The following is a 21650-nucleotide window of genomic DNA, read 5'->3' as shown; positions in this document are numbered from 1 at the left end:
CTGCTAGAACAGGGCCTCATCCTCCCTGATTGAACTAACCCTTGTTATCTCTAGCTTGCTTGCTAGCATATATATACCTGCCCCTGGAAATTTCCACTACCTGCGTCTGACGAAGTGGGTATTCGCCCACGAAAGCTCACGCTCCAAAACGTCTGTTAGTCTATAAGGTGCCACAGGATTCTCTGCTGATCTTTCTGAATTAATGCAAGAGAAGTGTCTATATCCTCAACCTGATTTTTTTTTCCTAATCAACCATTTTTCTAAAACACTTCCTCCCCTCCCATTCAAAAATCCCCTTTCCTTTCAAAAGAGATTATGCAATCCAGAGTCTGAGTATTGGAAAATTCAGGTGAAAGAAAACTTAGCTAGTAATTAGCTTCTCTAGGTTTTATTTCTTTAACTGTTGAACAAGCTCTTAAATTTTACTTTATTGCTATAACCCCTTTTAATACCTATATAAAAATACTGTGTTCACCTTTTCTTTGCAATTATAAACTCTTAAGAACCCTGATCTTGTCTTCATACATTTTTCTAAAGTACCACATACACCCATGGCAATATAATTTTCTTTAACCTTTAAAATAAAATCTAAGTTGTTTATATAACTAAACACTTTAACTGTCACTGTAAGAAGACAAGCAAAAACAAACAGTTAAGATTGCAATAATACTTCTATTATATGCATTTCAAAATGATTTATATCTTGGTTATAAAATATTTATTGCAGCCTGAAATAAGTCAATGTTGGTTAGGTACAGATTTACAAAGTTTGCAGAGTTGGCAATGTCTACACTGAAATTAGAACTAAATTAAAATTAGTCATATTGTACTATTGTTTCTGTCAGTGCTTCAGATTTTTATACTTTCACTAGTCATATATACACATTATAAATTTTATTTTAAACTAGAGTAATAAAAGTACAAGTAGCATAACTGGCCTAATAAGATCATTAATTTTCCATTATTTCTTTTATTTCAGTCTGATCACTTTCTCAGACAACTTCTTCCATATAGCATATGACACACCGACTTTAAAATGTTGCAGTACTAATACAGTCTTTGTCTGCAGCCCATAGTTATTCCCTTTGCTGCAAATATACTGAAGAGGAATTCCATTAAAATAATAAAAATTGGGCTCAAAAATAGCTCAGTTGACCATTCTAAATGGACCTGTGAAAATATAGTGATATTCTTACCTCCCAAGAATGCAGCGATAGTATGTGGCTCAGCAGCTCCATAGCGACAACTAGATAGCAAAAAGTAAAATAATTAGTATTTTAGGGCAGTTTAAATAAACTAATGAAAGTGACATCTTATCATATAATACTTACAATTCATGGACATAATCATCCTTCACTGTTACAGACAGCCCATATTCCTGAAGAAAACCACTGAGGCAAGATTTCAGTTTTCCAATATCATCTTCCACTTGGTAGTTATACACACCTAGAACACATATTATGAGCCATTTCTCCTCATTAGACTTTAATGTGCCAGAGTTAACACATCCAATAATTTTTAAAATTCTGCTATTATTACCTTGTTTGTTATTGTGGTCATTAACATTTTTATTCAAGTAACATACATTCATATTTAATTATAGCTCTAACAATACTGATCAAATACCACTGATGACGATTTAGTATTCTGCTGAATGAACATCATGTAATTTAACTATAATTTTTACAAGCAATTAAAACCATCATCAATCTGCATTAATTTGTTAATCTTAAGAATGTGGTCACTTTGTAATATTTGCACAATAAATGTACTCTAGTTCAAATATTTGCTTAGTCATTATTATAGTTTGTATATACTACTGTATCATAAATTAGATTGTTATGTTGCCTAGAGTGACTGATATGTATCGAAAACTACTGTAATAACCTACCTGGGTATCTACCATGCTGTTTATAAAATCTATCCACAGCTCGTAGCATTAAGTATAGCACTATCTCACTGTCTGGATTATCCATGCTGGAAACTGAAAATGATAAAAAAAAACAAAAACCCACACACACCTCAAAACACAGATTTTAAATTGGTTTAAAAATAGACTTGCAGATAGATGGAATGATAAAAATATTTCACATTTGCTTGAATGTAAAACACTTTTTTTTTTATTTTTTATTTTTTTTACAGTTTTGCCACCACACCCCCATGGGAGACAACTGAGAAGTCTCCCTTCAAGCTTTAGTGATGGATTGTTTAGATACGTAAGTGACGAAGTATACTAAATGTTATGTACCCATAGATTTTTATATAATCTCAGTTTGGAGCTGTCCACCTGTTCCTACTTAAACTCCACCAATGCCAACAATTGCTTGATTGTGATATTTACGTCGAGTCACAATTTGAGTTTCATAATTACACTTGGCAGAACTTTATTTTTTTTTATAATTGTGATCGATAAAATATTTGTGTTGATTTAAATATACACAGTTGCAGGAAATTATGTGGGGGGGAAGTCACAATTATTTTAATGACAGTAGACATTGAGAATCAAAAAGTTAAACTTTATAACCATTAAAACACAAATTGTCAACATTACATCAAAATACAGAAAGTAAATATCCTTAAGTCAAACTCTTACTTCAAGATTTTTCTTATCTGCTTATCTGTAAATTTTGATTTTTAAATCAATGGAACTATTTTTTTGGTTCACTTTCATTCTTGAAATCAGTGTTTACCAACACAAATCTAATCGTGACAAGCCTATTTATAATGTATATTTACAGAAGAAACACTAAGGGCGATAATTATATAATAAATGGAAGTCTGCTTAAGATAGGCACAAAAAATGATGTATGGACAATGCATATGAAACTTTTTAAATGTAAAATTAAACAAGTTCCTGAATTATTGTACCCAACATAATATGAGCCAGTTCAAGGAAATTTTACTTATGTACTTTGTGAATGTGATAAACAAAACAATTCTTTTGGCCAAAACATTGTAAGACTGAAAAGACACACACTAAACCTGCTGTTTCCCTTTTAGTATTTACCTTTGAATTTGGAGTTATGCATGTTTGAAAAGTCTGTAGCAGTTATGTGCCTAATTTTTATTAAATGATACTTTGCCACAATTTATTCACAAAATACAACTGTCAGTAGCTAAAAAAAGATAAATAAGTATTTGCTCCTGAGGAAGAACCTTTCTAGCTCCTGTTACAAAAAACTTAAGTCAGACAGGAGAGAATATAATTTAAAAATTATAACACCTTGATGACAATGACATGGCTCCTGAAGAGAAAATATCTGCCAGGGAAAACCACCACACACATTAATTCAGTGGCTCATCTTTGAGCTTTTAAAACAAAATTGTCATAAAAATATTTTTAAAATTATGATTTGAAATATATACTATATGTATTTTCTGTTTAAGTATGGAGTCATGATAAAAGAAAGATGCTCAAAGAAAAACTACAAATAAATAAAAATAAGTCCTTACTAATTTCATCCTTGTTAAATGTATTTAAACCATACTCTTCAGACAGGGATCTACATCGCACTACTCGAAGGAATGCTGAGTTGCTGCCTGAACACAGAAAAGAAATATTGGAGCACTGATTAAAAGGGTGCATCCGACGAAGTGGGTATTTACCCATGAAAGCTCATGCTCCAATACATCCATTAGTCTATAAGATGCCACAGGACTCTTTGCTGCTTTTACAGATCCAGAATAACATGGCTACCCCTCTAATATTTTCTTCAGGCATTTTAGAAATTTACTTATTGTTAAACAGTGTACAGTACATCTATCACCAACTGATGTTATTTTAGTTTTTAATTGTATTTCTTCAGTGGTGCAATGTAATAAAATCTTTTAGATAAGTAATTTTTCTTTATAGGTCCATGAAGGGAAACAGTTTTATTAAAATGTTCTATATTTGTGTACTTCAAAATTCCAATCATGCTGCCTATTGCACTGTGATAAGGATTGTCAATACATGTGGTATCAGACTTCAGAAAGCATGATACTTCCTCCTCTTTTATGGTCATCTGTTGGACCACAGGCATCAGTCCCATATTTTCTTCCTCCATCCTCCCAAAAGCTGTTCTCTTTTCTAAGTTACACTAAATAGTGCTGCTTCCTGCTCTCTCTATGGCTGCCTACTCTCTCTGTGGCAAAACACAATCTAGAGAGCAACATTCTAAAAATCTGTGGTTGGGGATGGGCAAGAGTGAACCTGTGGCAGTGGTAAAATTACAGAAAGGGGAATAAAAAAAAACTAGACTGACAAATATGGATGAACATAGGGAAGGAGGAAAAAAACCCACCTCAAACAAACCAAAAACTCTAAATACATGCCACAACTACAGCACTTCAAAAAACAACAAATACCTATAGTTTCAGATGGCTGCTGTTTTCCTTGTCATATGCCCTAGTATTTATTAATATACAAGGGTAAAACAAACTTTGCCCAAACAAACAGTAGTTCCATCCAGAATCATCAGTAATTTATTTTATTTTTGTGGGCATATAACATTCAGGGATCTGCCTATAGCTTTCCATGCACCTTATTCTGACAGGCGCTAAGCACTTGCAACTTCTATTGAAATCAGTGGGAGATGTGTGTGTCCATTACTTCTCAGGAAGAGGCACAACATTTGTAATACAAAAGAAATTCAAATACTGAGCTAGAGATTAATATACCTATATTGTCAATAATTGTAAGACTTCCTGAAATTTTCTATGTGCATAAAACAAGAATGATGAAATGCAAAATCCAAAGATACTTACAAAGCAATTTTAACTCTTTCTGTGAAATTGACTCTGGTGCCTGCAAAGGAATAAGAACGTGTTTGTTCCTGCACAAGACAATGGTTAGAAGATTTACATTTTCAAAATTATACTGAAATAGATGTTAGATTAAATGTTAGCCAAGGAAGACTTGTGTTCATATGTCCCTTTCACTTAACATTCTAAATAGTCACAGGAAAGTACAAACAATGCAGAAATACACACACTGTACGTATAGTTAAATCATATTAGAACTTTATTTAGTAAGACTCTTCATGTGGTAGTTAAGTCAGCTCTTCACTGTCTCTATTTTGCTCCTTTCCCCATTCTTTACTGACTACATAAAAAATTATTGTCTTTTAAGAGAAATGAAATGAAGTTATATTATAACTACCTTGCCTATTGACTGTAACAATTTAGCAGCATGGTTACCCACAGCAGCAGCATCTTTCTTTGCTTTTTCACGGTATCTGTAAAGGGTAAGAAATAGTTTTAATAGTTTAAACCATAGTTTAAAGCTACAGTTTTATTTTAAGAGCATAAAATTGAACAACACTTTTATCAATGCCCTCCATTAGTATAATGCCGATTGTCTTTGAAGAAGAAACTCAAATACTTACACATTTTGCAATTTGATAAATTTACCCGAATCTGCTATCATATCAGGAATAGTGCCCCGAACAGGTAAATTTCCTTGCCCCTCTTTTGCTACAAATTCTTTTACAGCTCGAGCTAAAATCCAAAAGGACGGCGTCTGCAAGAGTACAAATAGCAGTAATTTAATTTTCCTTGTACACAAAAGTATTATCTGTAATAATATTCCTACACAAACATCTTAACCTTAGTTACTCTTGTTACCTGCTGTGTGAGATTGATGCAACGATCATCATTAAAAATGTCTTCAATACAGCTTGGAATCTGTAAAAAAAAAAAATACACACATGTATTTACTTAAGTTTCTTATTCAAGAATTGTCCCAAAAGTAATTATGTGGGCAGGACCGGCGCTAGAGTTTTTCGCGCCCTAGGTGCACGGCCATTTCGCTGCCCCGCGCACCACTCCCGTGGCTCCGGTGGAGCTGCCGCAGGCATTTCTGCGGAGGGTCCGTTGGTCCGCGGCTCCGGTGGAGCTACCACAGCTGTGCCTACAGGAGGTCTACTGGAACTGCGGACCAACGGACCCTCCGCAGGCACGACTGCGGCAGGTCCACCGGAGCTGCCTGCCGCCCCCCCTCCGGCAAAATGCCGCCCCCTGAAAATCCTGGTGCCCTAGGCGATTGCCTAGTTCACCTCAATGGAAGCGCTGGCCCTGTATGTGGGCAATTCAATATCTAAATGACATTAGATTTTCTAGGTAAAAGTCATTTTTAATAAACCTCCATGAAAGAATCTGTCCAACTGGCTACAGATACTTTAGGATAAATTACCTCTTTACCATCATATTTAGGAAAGTGTCAATTGCTAAAACTGTAGGCTTCTAATTAACTCAAACTTTACACACCAAATCTGTCCTTAGCAACACCCTTGCAATTTCAATGAGAACTGGAAACATTTGCCCCTAATGTTAGGAATTACATACATTTAACAAGGGCATCATTTCAGAAAAATTCTGGGGGCAGGAGGAGGGGGAAAAATGTGTCAGCATACAGACTATTTAGCAACACAGACAAAAAAAAATTGGGCAATTATTGCTTACCTAATGACTGCATCCAAAGTTGGAGGAAAGGGAGAAATATGACTGTCCCCAACCCCATAGCAAATGATGATCCTCGCATTTAGTTTTGGTAATGTTAACAGATTCTGGTTATGTCCACACTAATATTATTGGTCAAATAGGAGTTTTGTTTCAGCAAACATTCCTTTAGCCCTTCACAAATCAATACAGTATGTTAACTGGGGAGTAGACCAGTTCTGCAGTAACCTGAGGCTTGCTAATACATGTGAGTTGGATGTGTCTTTAAGAAAAGCTTAACACCTCAAGTACACAAGACCATGCAACTGTGTTTTCCAAAAGATACATAGTTTCTTATATGAAATCCATAACCCTTTAAAAACTTTCTGTAGATCTGTTGATTTAGGTTAAGAAAGAACTGGTAAGTTCTATACAAATGAATACTTAAATTTTACAGCTTATTAAATTTAATTTCACTCAATTCTTTTAAACACTCACGAAAATACTGCATGTTCGCCTTAAGTGATACTGTGGAAATGCTTTTGACACTGATTTGGAAGACTGTTCTACTATCTGACTTCACTAAGTATTTTTAATGAATTAACTCCTCAGCAAGGAACACAAGGCCTTTAACATTAGTTAAGCAGCAGAGCTTAGAAGAAGGAACAATTGTCTGATATGAACACCCAATTTTCATAAAAAATAGTCAAGTGATGATATCCAAAACTAAGCCTTACTCTTCTTAATACATCCGGACCATTTAAAAAAAAATTAGTGAAGAAAGAATAGTTTAGCAAGTGGCTCCAATCAGGCAGCATGTGGACAGGTGCTTTGTATGTTTCCCAATACAACTGTGCCATTGTATTATAGCCCAACTGGATCTACCCTCTTGTGCACATACTACTGGTCCTGCCAACTTGTTCCAAAATGTTTGTTTGGTTTATAGAGAGAATAAGAGGAGGTCATCAAAATAACTTTGACTGTAGATCTGCTGTGGAATTTTTGTTCTGAAAAAACAAATAATGATACTATCAAAAGATACGTGGTCCCCTTAGCTCTTCAAATGCATTATGTTCAATCATTTAAAACTTAATAAACTACTTTTACCTTAGTAACATTTAGTGCTGTGTTTACATTTTTTATAGCTTCTTCAAAGTTCTCTTCATCTTCTGGGATCCCATTTTCATTCTTTAAGATTCCTATTTGAAAAGAAACAGGAAACACAAGCAATAATACAAACTCTACCTCCCACATTACATTTATGTCCTGGCAACACATCAGATTTTCTCTTGGAGAATCTGTGACATATCACTGTTCTAGTTCTGTCATCACAAAACATATATACATCACCACATTAAGAGACAAAAACAGCTACCTCCTCCCTCATCCATGTGTACAAATATTTTGATATGGTATTAAAAATACTTTGTGCTCATGATGTCTTCCATGGTAAGATCTCACAAGTTCATGTTATGAATATTAATGAATTAAATGTCACAATGTATAGGATGTAGGGAAAATGCTATCACCAGTTTTACAGATAGAGAAACTAAGGCACAGATGGAGCATGTGATTTGCTCATGGTTGTATAGAAGTTCAAATCAAAGTCTGTAACAGAATCCAGAGGTCCTGAATTTCTGTCCAGTGCTTTAATCACTATACAGATATAGACATATGAGACCATCATTTCTCTTATGTACAACTGTTTCTTTATCTTATACTTATCAAAATACTTCTGGTGTCTAAAGTGACTTGCAGGTTATCAAACACTGAAGCTCTTCCTTTACTTGACACAAAACAAAAATATAGGTGAATATAAGTAACAGGAGATAAGAAAATGTTACTGACTGTAAATATCATTGTTAAAATTACAACTGTTTCACTGATACAAATGTTGAATAGAGTACTTACTCTAGGCTGCAGCAAAATCCAATTAGCATAAAACTCTGCACTTCAGTTCTGTTAGGGAACCAGTCTTTATTGTAATGCAAATAAATAATTTTTTGAATAACTTACAGTGATGTAAATAGGATTTAGATATCAAGAGAAAAACAAATCCGTTTGTTTGTACCAGAAACTAAGTCTGTTCATAACTGGAAATAATCTTGTTTCTATAGCAACTTAAAATGCTTTATTTACATTTCTTTTAAAAATACTCTGTACATTTTCATGCTTGTGAAGGGTGCTAGATTGACAGCCCTTAAAAGCGAAGTCCTCCATCCAAAGACTAATTACAATATGGTCACTAGATATCTACATTTCCTCATGCTACCCACTAATAGGTCTCTCCATAGAATCACCACCTCTAGGGCTGAGAAAGTAATTCAGCCTCCATGCTCATCTTAATCCTTGACCTTTCTGATGATGCTGTTAAGAAAAGAATAACTTTGGAACTGATCTGTATGTGTGCATTAGCATTCACATGCATGTGCATACATGAGAGATGTGGACACAACCATTTGAAAATGAAATGGGTACAAACTTATTTCACATTGGCCCATGAGCCAACAGATATTTTTCAGGCTGGTTTTATACTAGTGACATAGCCTCTTAATTCCACTAATAAGGAAAATCCAGAGCCCTACTTTAGCAAAATTTTAGGCAAAGGTAGATATGTTTTCCAAAAAGTTAGCATTTGTCTTTTCTTTAAAGAACTACAATAGAATGAAGGTGCTTGCCTTTGCTTAGAAAAAGAAACAAGTATTACCGGATGGCTCCATAAGCCGACTCAGGATCCTAAGACACACCTATTCAAGAAATCATGAATCTGCTTTGATGTAAGTTCAATTTCAAGCCACAGTGACAAGTTGTCTTGTACGTCTTTTCATAGTAGCCGAAATGCCCATAACATATATTACCTTGTCTAATCAGCTCTCTGAAGGCTTCCTTTTCTTTGTAATTCCTAGGTATCTGCTCACTTTTCTAAAATTTAAAGTATAAATAAAAGATAGATTAATCTAACAATTATCCTGTCACACGACTACCTTCTAGATAGTTTGTGTCAAAGTTAATACACATATATTTGTGTTTCAGTAAGTGGTAAAGGAAACATAGGGTAAAAAACAAACCAGACACTTTTCAGTAGTTACAGGCTTCATTCAGTGCCCCCAAAATAAAATCTTTGGACACTGTTCAATGTGGTACTTTTTATCACCTGTCCAATTCTTTATTACTACCAAGTGATCTAGTTTGGAGTCAGATATACTTTCATTAAAAGCCTACATTAGAAAGTCTGGATGCTATATATTTAACTCATGATAAGACATTATCAACATACCTCACTGTACCATTTTGCTAAATACTTTGCTACAATCACAATCCATGGAATGTGACTATGGTCCTGCAATCAACAAACAGAAAAAAAATCTGTAATGGACATAATTCTGGAAGTAGTTAGAAATAAATTATTTCTTTAAAGATGACAGCTCTGTATGTTAAATGACCACAGTTTTAAAATCCTATAATATTGAGCACCATAAGAGAGTTAAGAACAACTTTTCTGATTCAATAAAGTTGCCTAGTTTTGGACAGTAATGCCTGTAACATTATGTAAACAGATTCTGCAATTAAATGAAATTTCAGATAAGTTTGTCAGGGATGGGATGGTGTCCCTAGCCTCTTTGCCAGAAGCTGGGAATGGGCGACAGGGGATGGATCACTTAATGATTACCTGTTGTTTATTCCCTCTGAAGCACGTGGCATTGGCCACTGTCAGAAGACAGGATACTGGGCTAGATGGACCATTGGTCTGACCAACTATGGCTGTTCTTATGTTGTCATATATCAAATAAATCTTAGGAAGGGGGAGCAAATAAATACTAATTGTCTATAAAAGTTATGATGTGCTCAGTTTTGAACTTTTACAAATAACCCAGGAAGTAATTTGATGGCAAAAAATGCATTATATAGTTTAAAATCTAAATCTGAGAACTGCAAATTGCACAATTACTTAGAACTGTCCTGCATGTGGATTTAATAATTTTAGTTAAGTTTAAGCCCTCTTAAATGCAAAGGTCTAGTATTATCATCAGGGTAGTGACCAGATGTTATACTTTTGATAGGTTAGGGCCGGAAAAAGGAGATTAGACATATAGACCAGCCCTACTACAGGAAAGCTAAAGGTCTTTCTTTTTCATACTGCAACTCCTCCTGTACTCTCTTTGGAAAGTAAGACCTGCTGCTAAAACTGTGACAAAAGTATCAAACTTACATTTCCACAAGTGAAAGATTTAGACCACAAATCACTGTTTATAGTCTTCCTCCCCAATTTACATCTTAAAATGCAGACCAATTCATACCCCAGGTTCTGTCAGTACTCACATATACTATAAATATCATACAGTAATCCAATCCAAAGTTTATATTTAATTTGTAGCTTTGGGATTTGCTGTTTGAACTGAGAGTTCCAGACAATCAGGGCTGGCGCTACTGTTTTCGCCGCCCCAAGCAGCACGCCGAATTGCCGCGAACTGCCGGGGCAGTCTGTGCGCCGTTTGAGTGGCACATGCATTTCCACGGCGGCGGCAATTCAGCGGAGACAGAAGCTGCGCCGCCGTGAACAGCTGAACATAGAAACTGCCGCCGAATTGCTGCTGCCGCGGAAACGCGCATGCCGCCCTAACAGCACAAGGACTGCCCCCACCGTCCGCGATGGCAATTCAGCGCGCTGCTTGGGGGCAAAAACACACAGGCTGCCACCCCTTGCAGACGGTCACCCCAACCACCTGTTTGGAAGGCTGGTGCCTGGACCCGGCCCTGCAGACAATCATTGTCAAAAACCCTTTTTGCTTTCCTCCTTAACTTGGGATGGTCACACTGCACAAAGATAAAATAGAGGGTTTGATAAAATAGAGCAAAATGGTGGTTCAGATTTTACCGCTGCACTCTCCTAATCTTGGTGCTGCCCTGTGAAAGCCATTCTATCTGCCCTCAGGATGCTCTAATTTGTACTGGGTTGCAAAGAGTACAGGGGTCAAAGACACAGCCAAAAATTGGCATAGCACAGGACATACTAGCTACACCCTATTTCCTCCTCTAGCCATAAAGGGGACAAATTATGCAAGAGACTTTACATTGGCTCTGTGCCACCAGTTACCATACTTTTATGACCAGATTACACTAATCCCACCTAACATAAGGAAGGATGTTTCCCAAAAATATGGCTTCAGAATGCTTACTATGTGAAGTGACATTTACAGCAGCACAGACAAAGTTTGGTATTTTAACTCACAATTAGCTTTTGCGATAGCCAAATTCACTGAAGACATCAGCTAAACTTTAAAAAAAAAAAAAAAAAAAAAAAAAAAGGACCCTTTGGCTCTAATCCTGCAACTATCTCTGTGCAGGAGGAGAGACCCATCTGCATGGAATTCCTTGCGAAAAGAGGGCCTATTTTGAATGTGTTTTAGAATGCAAGTCTCATGCTAACCTTTTTTTCCATATGATCCAAGTCATAAGACTGCATATGTTCCCTCAGCTCTGGAAATGGGTTGTCCAGTCTCAGATCTTCTAATGCATTGTCTGGATGGGATTCAACGACTGCCAAAGAGTTACACAAGATAATTTAATTTGAAAGATAAACAAGACAGATCGTAAACTACAAAACATAGCAGTAAATATTCAGTGCTTGGGTAGTTATGTGAGTCCCACTAAAATAATTACACATTAATGGAAGTAGTGCCTCACTGTAATGTATTCTATAATATAATGCAGTATAGTATTGGACAAAAGTCTCCCTTCTGTTGCATCATCGGGTTAATTACTTGTTGCATTCAATTTTCAGTAAATCATTTCCATGGCTAGAATGATTTTTTAGGGTGGGAAATTCCAACTGCAAATGCCAAGGTTATTAACTAACACTAAATACTTCACAAGATAAAAATGAAATAGTTCTTTAAATATATAAATGTCATCTACATAAACAACACAACTAAAACTTCTAGAAAAGAGCTTTCAATTCCACCTTTAAATCCATCTAAGTTTAATTTCAAAAGAAATCTCTTACCTGGATGTTCCTTAATAATAATTCTCATATAGCCAACTAGTCCATAAGTCCTACAGACTAACAGAGGGATGTTAGCATTCCAGAGAATTTCAGCTAAACGCATCAATATACTGAAAAAAAAAAATAAAATGACTCTTAGAACATATAAGAGATAATCAGGTATGCAACAATAATTTTAAAAAAATACACTGTTTCCCACATGAGAGGCATTCAAAGGTAAAAGTATAACATGATCAAAAGGATGTCATAAATGTATATGAAATAAGATCAGAAGAGATTTTAAAAATTACAGCAAAAAGACATTATCAGATTATTTATAGCCATTGGCTCTTCAGCGTTGCATTGTTTTCTATGGTCCCAAACTTTTAAAAGGTCAGTTTAAAAAAAAAGAATGTAGGCAAATAAAATAATTGGAAAGATCAGTTGGATCCACAAATTGTGAAGTGGAACTCCTAACAGACAGTCCTGACAAAGCTTCTGATAGAGCCACATGGAATTCTTCTTACTAAAGTAATGTGTGGCAATACAATTATGTTCACAGTTCGAAAAGAGGGAGTTGGATGGGTGATAAAGAGAAAATCACAAAGACTTGAAGGTATCACGGATCCCATTATATGTGAGGCCCCAAATTAGATGACTAAATTGACATAGCTATGGTGGATTAGGAGGAACTCCCTCACTAGAGAGAAGCACTCAACATTTAAGTGACTTTGAAGACTGTGCCTAACAAGTCAATACAAGAACTTAAAAAATTGGTGTATTAACAAACAAAAGGTCTAATGAAAATCATCATCATAAAGCTTTCCAGTCTATAAATGTTGCATATGACAGCAAAAAGGGCAATGTTGCTTCACATAAATTATATTTTCCCATAATAAAGCTGCAAACAAAACTGTAGTTGTAAGAAGACTAAAAAAATCTGAACAGGACTCTACCTTTCTGGTAACTGGGTTGCAACCACTAAATTAAACCGACAGAAAAATGAAGGATCATTGTCTAGAAGTTTGTCTGGACTCTAAAGAAAAGTAAAAAAATATTCACATATATTGGAATATAAATTTTGCTCTCTCTCAGAAAGACATAAACATATCAAAAGTTAAAGCGACAATATGTATTCAACAGTGGAGTTGGAGTCAAAATGCTAGATGTGGCTTCAAAATGGTAGGTGTGGCTTCTGAATCTTTATTATCATTAAGTACAAATGTTATTTACGTATATACATAAATGAACTTGATCCACATAATTTGAGATCTTATTTCCAGATCTGTATTACCATAAATTCTTACACTGCAATGACAGATACAGATAAATTTGTAACTAATGACTTTATTTTGCCATGCACTTAAACACACAGAACGCGGATAGGAATTCAAGGATACAAACCTCTTCCACAAAATTTCCTGAAACATCATTATTTAATTCTTGTAAGAGCTCTGTGGCACTTTGGGCTCGGTTCTGTTTTAAAACAATTAAAAATATACCTGTTTAAACATACCTACAATTTACATGTTGGTTTTATGTTCTACATACCTTATTAGTAGTATACATGATGCATTACTTGTAAGTACATTATGGAATATTGATATAGTTCAACTATTTCAAACCTCACATTCATCTTAAAATCACTATGTAATAGCAAGGATTTTGTTTGAGCCAGACTGTACTTTACTTTAAAAAGATAGTATAAAAATGGAAAAATGTAATAACTGACTTATATCTAGTTTTAAAAATCACTGTATTGGAAGCATGGTAAGCTCCTGATGCAGCTTTCTTAAGCACTGTTAAGCTAAAAGCTAAGCAAGCTCTAATGAAACTCAGAGTAGTGAGTGATGGCAAGAAGATCCTGAAGTGAGAAAGAGCTACTAAAGATAATTACAATGGAGGAAGGAAACAGCAGGAGATGAGGTCAAAGGATTGAGGGGGGTGAGGGGAGAAGAATGACACAAGGGAAGATAAGCAACAGCACCTACTAGCAGAATGGTGAAGTAATTAACTTTAGGTAGATGGCACAAACCCAACTAACACTACAAAATGCAAGTCAATGTTCTTTTAGATAATGTAGCCCCCCCCCCATTTTAAATCTTTTGTAAATAATGGTTTTACAAAATCTTTTCTACTGATAGACTAGAAACAATAGTGATGAACAGAGACAGAATATAACTTTTAAGTGTTTAAGTTAATAAAACTGCCCCCTACTCCCTCTCCACTCAGAATTTTATTGATTTATCAGTTTAAAAAAAACAAAAACACACACCCCAGAAAGCGGTAAGACTCCTTATTACCTCCTCCATCTCTCTTCTCGCTCTAGTGCACACTCTCCTCCCCCACTCTCACTGACATTGAAACATCTTCCCGATTCTCCAGCTCTTCCCTCTGCCTGTGTGACCCCATTCCATCTCCTAGGCTTCCTAGTCCCCTCAACCTCTCATTTTCAAGAGGTTTATTCTCCTCCCAATTCAACCTTGCTCTTCCTCATCTTAAAAATTCATCATGGGCCCTGAATCCTCTTCAGGTTATCCTCCACGTTCTCTTCTCCCATCTCCAACAATTATCTACAGCCATCTTCTTGAGTTTCTTTCCTTAAGTTCCATTCCACACGCTATGCTTCTGCCCTTATTATTCCACTAAAACCACTCTAACCAAGGTTTCAAATATCTTACTAGACATAACACAGGCCTAGTGCTTCTTTCCCATAGACATCTTGAGTCCCTTTGACACAGTCAACCATATCCTCCTCTTGGAATATTTTCCTCTCCTAGTTCTCTTACTACCTCTTATTGTTCTTTCAGTGGGTCCTCATTCCCCTCTCCCCCCCGCACACTTCAGTTTTTGGTGGGGGCCTCCCAGGGCTCTATCCTTCCCTCCCTTCTGTACTTGATATCTTTTTTTTATTGATGACAAATCCACCTGTCCACCCTGGACTTGTCTTCCTCATCAAGGTTAACTCACAGCAGTCTTTTCAACATCTCCTTGTGGGCATCCAGCCACCAATTTAAACTCAACAGGGCCAAAACTGGGCTTTTGTTCCCACTCATCTCCTGGAGCCCTGTTCTTCTCACTCACTACTATAGAAGAAAGGAATTTTTTATCCATGTATGTCTAACTTTCATTTTATACACAATTACTCTCTGAAGATACTTACAAACCGTGTTTAATATTGCTTTACCTGGCCAATATTGCTTCTCTGTAGAAAGAAACTGAAAAGAGAGAGACAGCAGAAAGTGACATTAATAATATCTTTCACAAAACTTAAGCTTTTAGGTTTTCCTACAGTGCAGAACGTATTATATAGCTTCATGCAGGGCAGAAGAAGTTCTTCAATATCTATTTCAATCAATTATTAATTTTATTACATCTTTAACATGACTTCTTTTAAAACAGTTTTTTTGAATCTTGTAAAGTCAGATTTGTAAAGAAGCCTTATCCCAGTCTCTAAGGTCCCCCAATCTGCAAACTCTGTAGCACATGCAGAATTTCACTCTCCCAGTAAGGAACGCATTGTAGGTGAATTTTCACCCTGCTAAATTCTCCATGCAGAGGGATCCCTATGCTCACAGAGCCCTTCTAAAGTCAACAGAGCTTCATGTGGGCACAAGAGTCTGCCTGCACCTTATAGGACCAAAGCCTAAGTTATTACCATTAAATAGCTACACAGAGTCCACAGAAGTTGCATTTTGATGTAAATCTACATATATTGTTTTATTTATGTAAGGGTTTCTATTCTTTCTCTAACTGCATGCATTTTTCAGGAGTTATGGAAGCATACTGAAGGAACAGTACTCTGCTTCCTTCTCCAGAGCTGAAGAACTCTATGTAAGTTCAAATCTTCTACTTTCCACCAACCGAAGCTAGTCTAATAAAAGATATTACCTGACTTACCTTTCTCTCTAAATAAAAGTGGTAAGTTTTGAGGACAAGACAGTTTAAAAGCCATGAAACTAAATTTAGATATATAAAAAAGTTTGTGGATTCTTAAGTCACAGTAGGAGAGTAAAATATTCACTACACTTCCTTGGTGTATTTTTTTTTTTTTTTTTTTTTTTAAGAATTTTGGTCTTTCCGACAAGACAGTTTAAAAGCCATGAAACTAAATTTAGATATATAAAAAAGTTTGTGGATTCTTAAGTCACAGTAGGAGAGTAAAATATTCACTACACTTCCTTGGTGTATTTTTTTTTTTTTTTTTTTTTTCGTGTGGGGCCCTGCGCGCCGCCTTGCCCGGGCAGCCCTGGGCCGAGGTGCGCCTCAGGCCTGGCTAGTGACCTTCCCGCGGGGCCTGCCCCCCCCGCTGTCTGGGGCGCCTGGCTCCAGGCGATTTCCCTGTGTCCAGGGTCAGTCCTAAGCGCTCCCCGAGAGGAGGGGTGTGGGCAGGTCAGCGCCGCGCACCGCTGTGACAGGGGTGGTATTACTCTGGTGGGGGGGTGGTCACACTCACACACTGGCCTCGGGAAAAACTGGGGGTTTAAGGATGTTAATGTTTTGTGAAAAACGTATTTGTTGGAAAAACAAGCCCTTGAAGACTGAAATGTCTTGGTACTCCATGGTTTTGTTGGAAACTCAACGTTTTCCAATAGGGGCAATAGGGGAAGCAGTTTCGACCAGCTCTGATCACAAGTCCATACTGCCTCGTTTATTTCTATAATCCAAAAAGTGCTCTTAGTGAACTCTGAAACGATGTGTCATATTTCATGGTTTTATAACTGGATTTTTTATAAAGTCAATATTATTAAAGTGCGTGGAATGAACAGTTGTCATATTCCAAAAGGTTTTGTTAAAAACAAACAAAACTGTAGGCTGCAATTGGGGAGGGCGTATTACCTGTCACATCACTTAAAAAATCTAAGCTACTTTACTCTCCCCAGTTTCATTTTTGAGTCTGCCTCTCCAGTCAGTAGTTTTCACTGTCTGCTATCCTCAGAGTTAATAAATTGTACTGGGGTGAAAATGACTTGATTCTGAGAAGTCATTGCTCCCTAATTTCCAATAATAGGAGTGAAAATTAATGAGACTCTTCATACCTTTTTTACGTTGAATAGCAGCAAGGTGCTAGAGCTGGAGGTCTGCAGGAAAACATTTTGTTTCATGTTTGGAAACATCTTTGTAGCCTATAGGCTAGAGTTTGTCTTTAAAAAAAAAAAAACCAAAACCCAGAGCAGGTGATAAGCTAGTTGGTGTTTGGCCAAATAATGCTTTGAAACAACTTTAAAAAATCTGTACTGGGCCACCATACAGAATACGTTGCATCTGAAGACACAAATCTTCAGCAAGAGAGAGCAGTGTCTGCGAACTACGGTCTGAAACACTTGCAGTTCAGGAGTTTATTTTTAAGTCTCACCGACAATATAGGTTAACTGTTGCTGACAGTCTGGAATCTTTGCTGTCTTCTCCATAGACGTTTTTCCCCACATCTGAAGGGACTAAAGTAAATCCTGCCTCGCTGAAGTCAGTGACAAAACTCCAGTGTAAATCATGCTCCTAGACACACTACTTAATAGCGTATGGGAAATGGTATACTAAACCACATGGACTGTGACATCAGATCTGCACTGCCATTCAGACTGTATTTGTACCACAGTTACTTTTCCTCTGAATGCTTCTGTGTTTCTTGCTTGATAGGTTGTGGGTGATCATGGACAGAAGCTTTAGAAGCTGCTCATGTTTGTGTGATAAATGCAACAGCCACAGGAAGAAATCCTCAAAAATTTAGTACTACCAGGTGATAAATCAATCCTAAATTTAGGAAGAATTTTCAGTGAATAATTGAGTGCATATTTCTTATTGTATTATTTTCAAGGTATTGGCTCATTTACAATTGTTGATGGAATCAAGTCACCGGAGAAGATGTCGGAAATAAGTAGGTTTCCTATCAGTTTTCTACACAAGTTCAGCGTGATAAGGTTCAGTAGTTTTACTACGTGCTGTTAAAAATAATGGTTAACTTATATAACTGTAGAAGTTATGCTCAAAACAAACTGGCTATTTTGTTTTGGCAGTGGATTTTTGAATAGTTGAGAAATGTACTATGGTGTAATAGGTAATTAATAAGAAAATTCCAATTTTAAATGCATTAGTTGGAAAGACCATATTCTTAAAAAAAAAAAAAAAAAAAAAAATAACCAAGGAAGTGTAGTGAATATTTACTCTCCTACTGTGACTTAGAATCCACAACTTTTATATATCTAAATTTAGTTCATGGCTTTAAACTGTCTGTCCTCAAAACTTACCACTTTTATTTAGAGAGAGAAGGTAAGTCAGGTAATATCTTTTATGACTAGCTTCGGTTGGTGGAAAGTAGAGATTTGAACTTACATAGAGTTCTTCAGCTCTGGAGAAGGAAGCAGAGTACTTTCCTTCAGTATGCTTCCATAACTCCTGAAAAATGCATGCAGTTAGAGAAAGAATAGAAACCTTACTAAATAAACAATATATGTAGATTTACATTCAAAATGCAACTTCTGTGGACTCTGTGTAGCTATTTAATGGTAATAACTAGGCTTGGTCTATAGGTGCAGGCAGACTCTTGTCCCACAGAAGCTCTGTTGACTTAGAAGGGCTCTGTGAGCATAGGATCCCTCTGCATGGAGAATTAGCAGGGTGAAAATCACCTACAATGCGTTCCTTACTGGAGAGTGAAATTTGCATGTGCTACAGGAGTTTGGCAGATTGGGGGGACCTTAGAGACTGGGATAAGCTTCTTTACAAATTGACTTACAAGATTCAAAAAAAACTGTTTTAAAAGAATCATGTTAAAGATGTAATAAAATTAATAATTGATTGAAATAGATATTGATAGAAACTTCTTTCTGCCTGCATGAAGCTATATAATACGTTCTGGCTACTGTAGGCAAAACCTAAAAGCTTAAGTTTTGTGAAAGATATGATTAATGTCACTTTCCTGGTCTCTCTCTTTTCAGTTCTTTCGATACAGAGAAGCAATAATTGCCAGGTAAAAGAATATAAACACCGTTGTAAGTATCTTCAGAGGTAATCTGTGTATAAATGAAAGTTAACATACATGGATAAAAATTCCTTTGCTTCTATAGTAGTGAGTGAAGAAAGAACGGGTCCAAGAGATGAGGGAACAAAAGCCAGTTAGGCCCTGTTGAGTTTAAATTGGTGGCTGGATGCCACAAGGAGTGTTAAAAGACTGCTGTGAAGTTTAACTGATGAGGAGACAAGTCCAGGTGGACAGTGTGATTGTCACAATAAAAAAAAGATAGCAAGTACAGAAGGGAGGGAAGGATAGAGCCCTGGGAGGCCCCCACCAAAAACTCGAAGTTGTGCGGGGGGGAGAGGGGAATGAGGACCCACGTGAAAGAACAATAAGAGGTAGTAAAGAAACTAGGAGAGGAAAATATTCCAAGAGGAGGATATGGTTGACTGTGTCAAAGACTCAAGATGCAATGGAAAGAGAAGCATAGGCCTGTGTTATTGTCTAGTAAGATATTTGAAACCTTTGTTAGAGTGGTTGTTAGTGGGAATAATAAGGCAAGAGCATAGCGTTGGAAATGGAAACTTAAGGAAAGAAATCAAAGAAGATGGCTGTAGAAATTGTTTGGAGATGGCAGAGAAACGTGGAGCGATACTGAAGAGGATCAGGGCCCATAGATGAATTTTTTAAGATGAGGAAGAGCAAGGTAAGTTGGAGGAGAATAACCTCTTGAAAATGAGAGGTTGCAGGGACTAGGAAGCCTTAGAGATGGAATGGGGTCACAACAGGCATAGGAAGAGCTGCGAGAGTCGGGAGATGTTTATGTCAAGTGAGAGTGGGGGAGGAGTGTGACTAAGCGAGAAGAGAAGATGGAGAGGTAAGTAAGGAGTCCTTAACGGCTTTCTGGGTGTGTTTTGTTTTTTTTTTAAAACTGAAATAAACAATTAAAATTCTGAGTGGAGAGAGGAGTAGGGGCAGTTTTATATACTTAAACACTTAAAAGTTATATTCTGTCTCTGTTCATCACTATTGTTTCTAGCTATCAGTAAGAAAAGATTTTGTACAAAACCATATTTACAAAGATTTAAAATTGGGGGGGGCTACTTATCTAAAGCAACATTGACTTGCATTTTGTATTGTTAGTTGGGTTTGTGCCATCTACCTAAGTTATTACTCTCACCATTTTCTGCTAGTTAGGTGCTGTTGTCTATTTACCTTTGTGTCATCTTCTCCCCTTCACCCCCCTCAATCCTTTGACCTAGCTCCTGCTGTTTCTTCCTCCATTGTAATTATCTTTAGTAGCTTTTCCACTTCAGGATCTTCTTGCCATCATCACTACTCTGAGTTTTTAGGCAGCTTGCTAGCTTTTAGCTTAAACATGTGCTTAAGAAAGCTGCATCAGGTAGCTTACCAGATGCTTCCATACAGTGATTTTTAAACTAGATAATAAGTCAGTTATTACATTTTCCATTTTTATACTATCTTTTTAAGTTAAAGTACAGTGCGCTCAAACAAAATCCTTGCTATATTACATAGTGATTTACGAATGAATGTGAGGTTGAAATAGTTGAACTATATTCAATATCTCCATAATGTACTTACAAGTAATGCATCATGTATATACTAATAAGGTTGTAGACATAAAACAACATGTAATTGTAGATATGTTTAAACAGGTATATTTTTTAAATGTTTTAAAACAGAACGAGCCCAAATGCCACAGAGCTCTTCAAGAATTAAATAATGATGTTTCAGGGAATTTTGTGGAGAGGTTTGTATCTTGTGAATTCCTATCCGCGTTCGTGTGTTTTAAGTGCATGGCAAAAATAATCATAGTTACAAATTTATCTGTATCTGTCATTGCAAGTGTAAGAATTATGGTAATACAGATCTGGAAATAAGATCTCAAATTCATGTGGATCAAGTCATTTTATGTATAATAGTAAATAATCATTTTGACTTATGATAATAAGATTCAGAAGCCACACCTCCATTTTGAAGCCACATCTAGCATTTTGACTCCAACTCCACTGTTTGAATACTATTGTCGCTTTACTTTTGATATGTTTATGTCCTTTCTGAGAGAGCAGCAAATTATATTCCAATATATGTGATATTCTTTTTACTTTTCCTTGTTAGAGTCCAGACAAACTTCTAGACATGATTCTTCATTTTTCTGTCGGTTTAATTTAGTGGGTTGCAACCCATTACCAGAAAGTGAGTCCTGTTCAGATTTTTTTTAGATCTTTCTACAACTTACATTTGTTTGCGCTTTTATTCTGGAAACATATAATTCTT

At 36.2% G+C, this 21650-nt stretch overlaps 1 protein-coding gene across 1 annotated transcript in view; it reads right to left on the bottom strand.

Moving 5' to 3' along the window:
* The window catches only part of NAE1 (NEDD8 activating enzyme E1 subunit 1), a 34171-nt gene that overhangs the window by 7045 nt on the left and 5476 nt on the right, over window positions 1-21650 (bottom strand). Inside the window, 16 exon segments of the mRNA XM_032803778.2 lie at window positions 1197-1246; window positions 1332-1446; window positions 1892-1984; window positions 3454-3540; window positions 4747-4786; window positions 5141-5216; window positions 5367-5500; window positions 5605-5664; window positions 7525-7616; window positions 9276-9339; window positions 9695-9757; window positions 11846-11955; window positions 12422-12531; window positions 13357-13436; window positions 13805-13876; window positions 15588-15618. Of these exon segments, the coding sequence (XP_032659669.1) occupies window positions 1197-1246; window positions 1332-1446; window positions 1892-1984; window positions 3454-3540; window positions 4747-4786; window positions 5141-5216; window positions 5367-5500; window positions 5605-5664; window positions 7525-7616; window positions 9276-9339; window positions 9695-9757; window positions 11846-11955; window positions 12422-12531; window positions 13357-13436; window positions 13805-13876; window positions 15588-15618 (1277 nt within the window).

The sequence above is a fragment of the Chelonoidis abingdonii genome, chromosome 19 (assembly GCF_003597395.2).
Source record: "Chelonoidis abingdonii isolate Lonesome George chromosome 19, CheloAbing_2.0, whole genome shotgun sequence".
Classification (NCBI taxonomy): Eukaryota; Metazoa; Chordata; order Testudines; family Testudinidae; genus Chelonoidis; species Chelonoidis abingdonii.
Note: the sequence above shows the minus strand (reverse complement) of the source record. Positions and strands in the feature narration are given on the sequence as shown.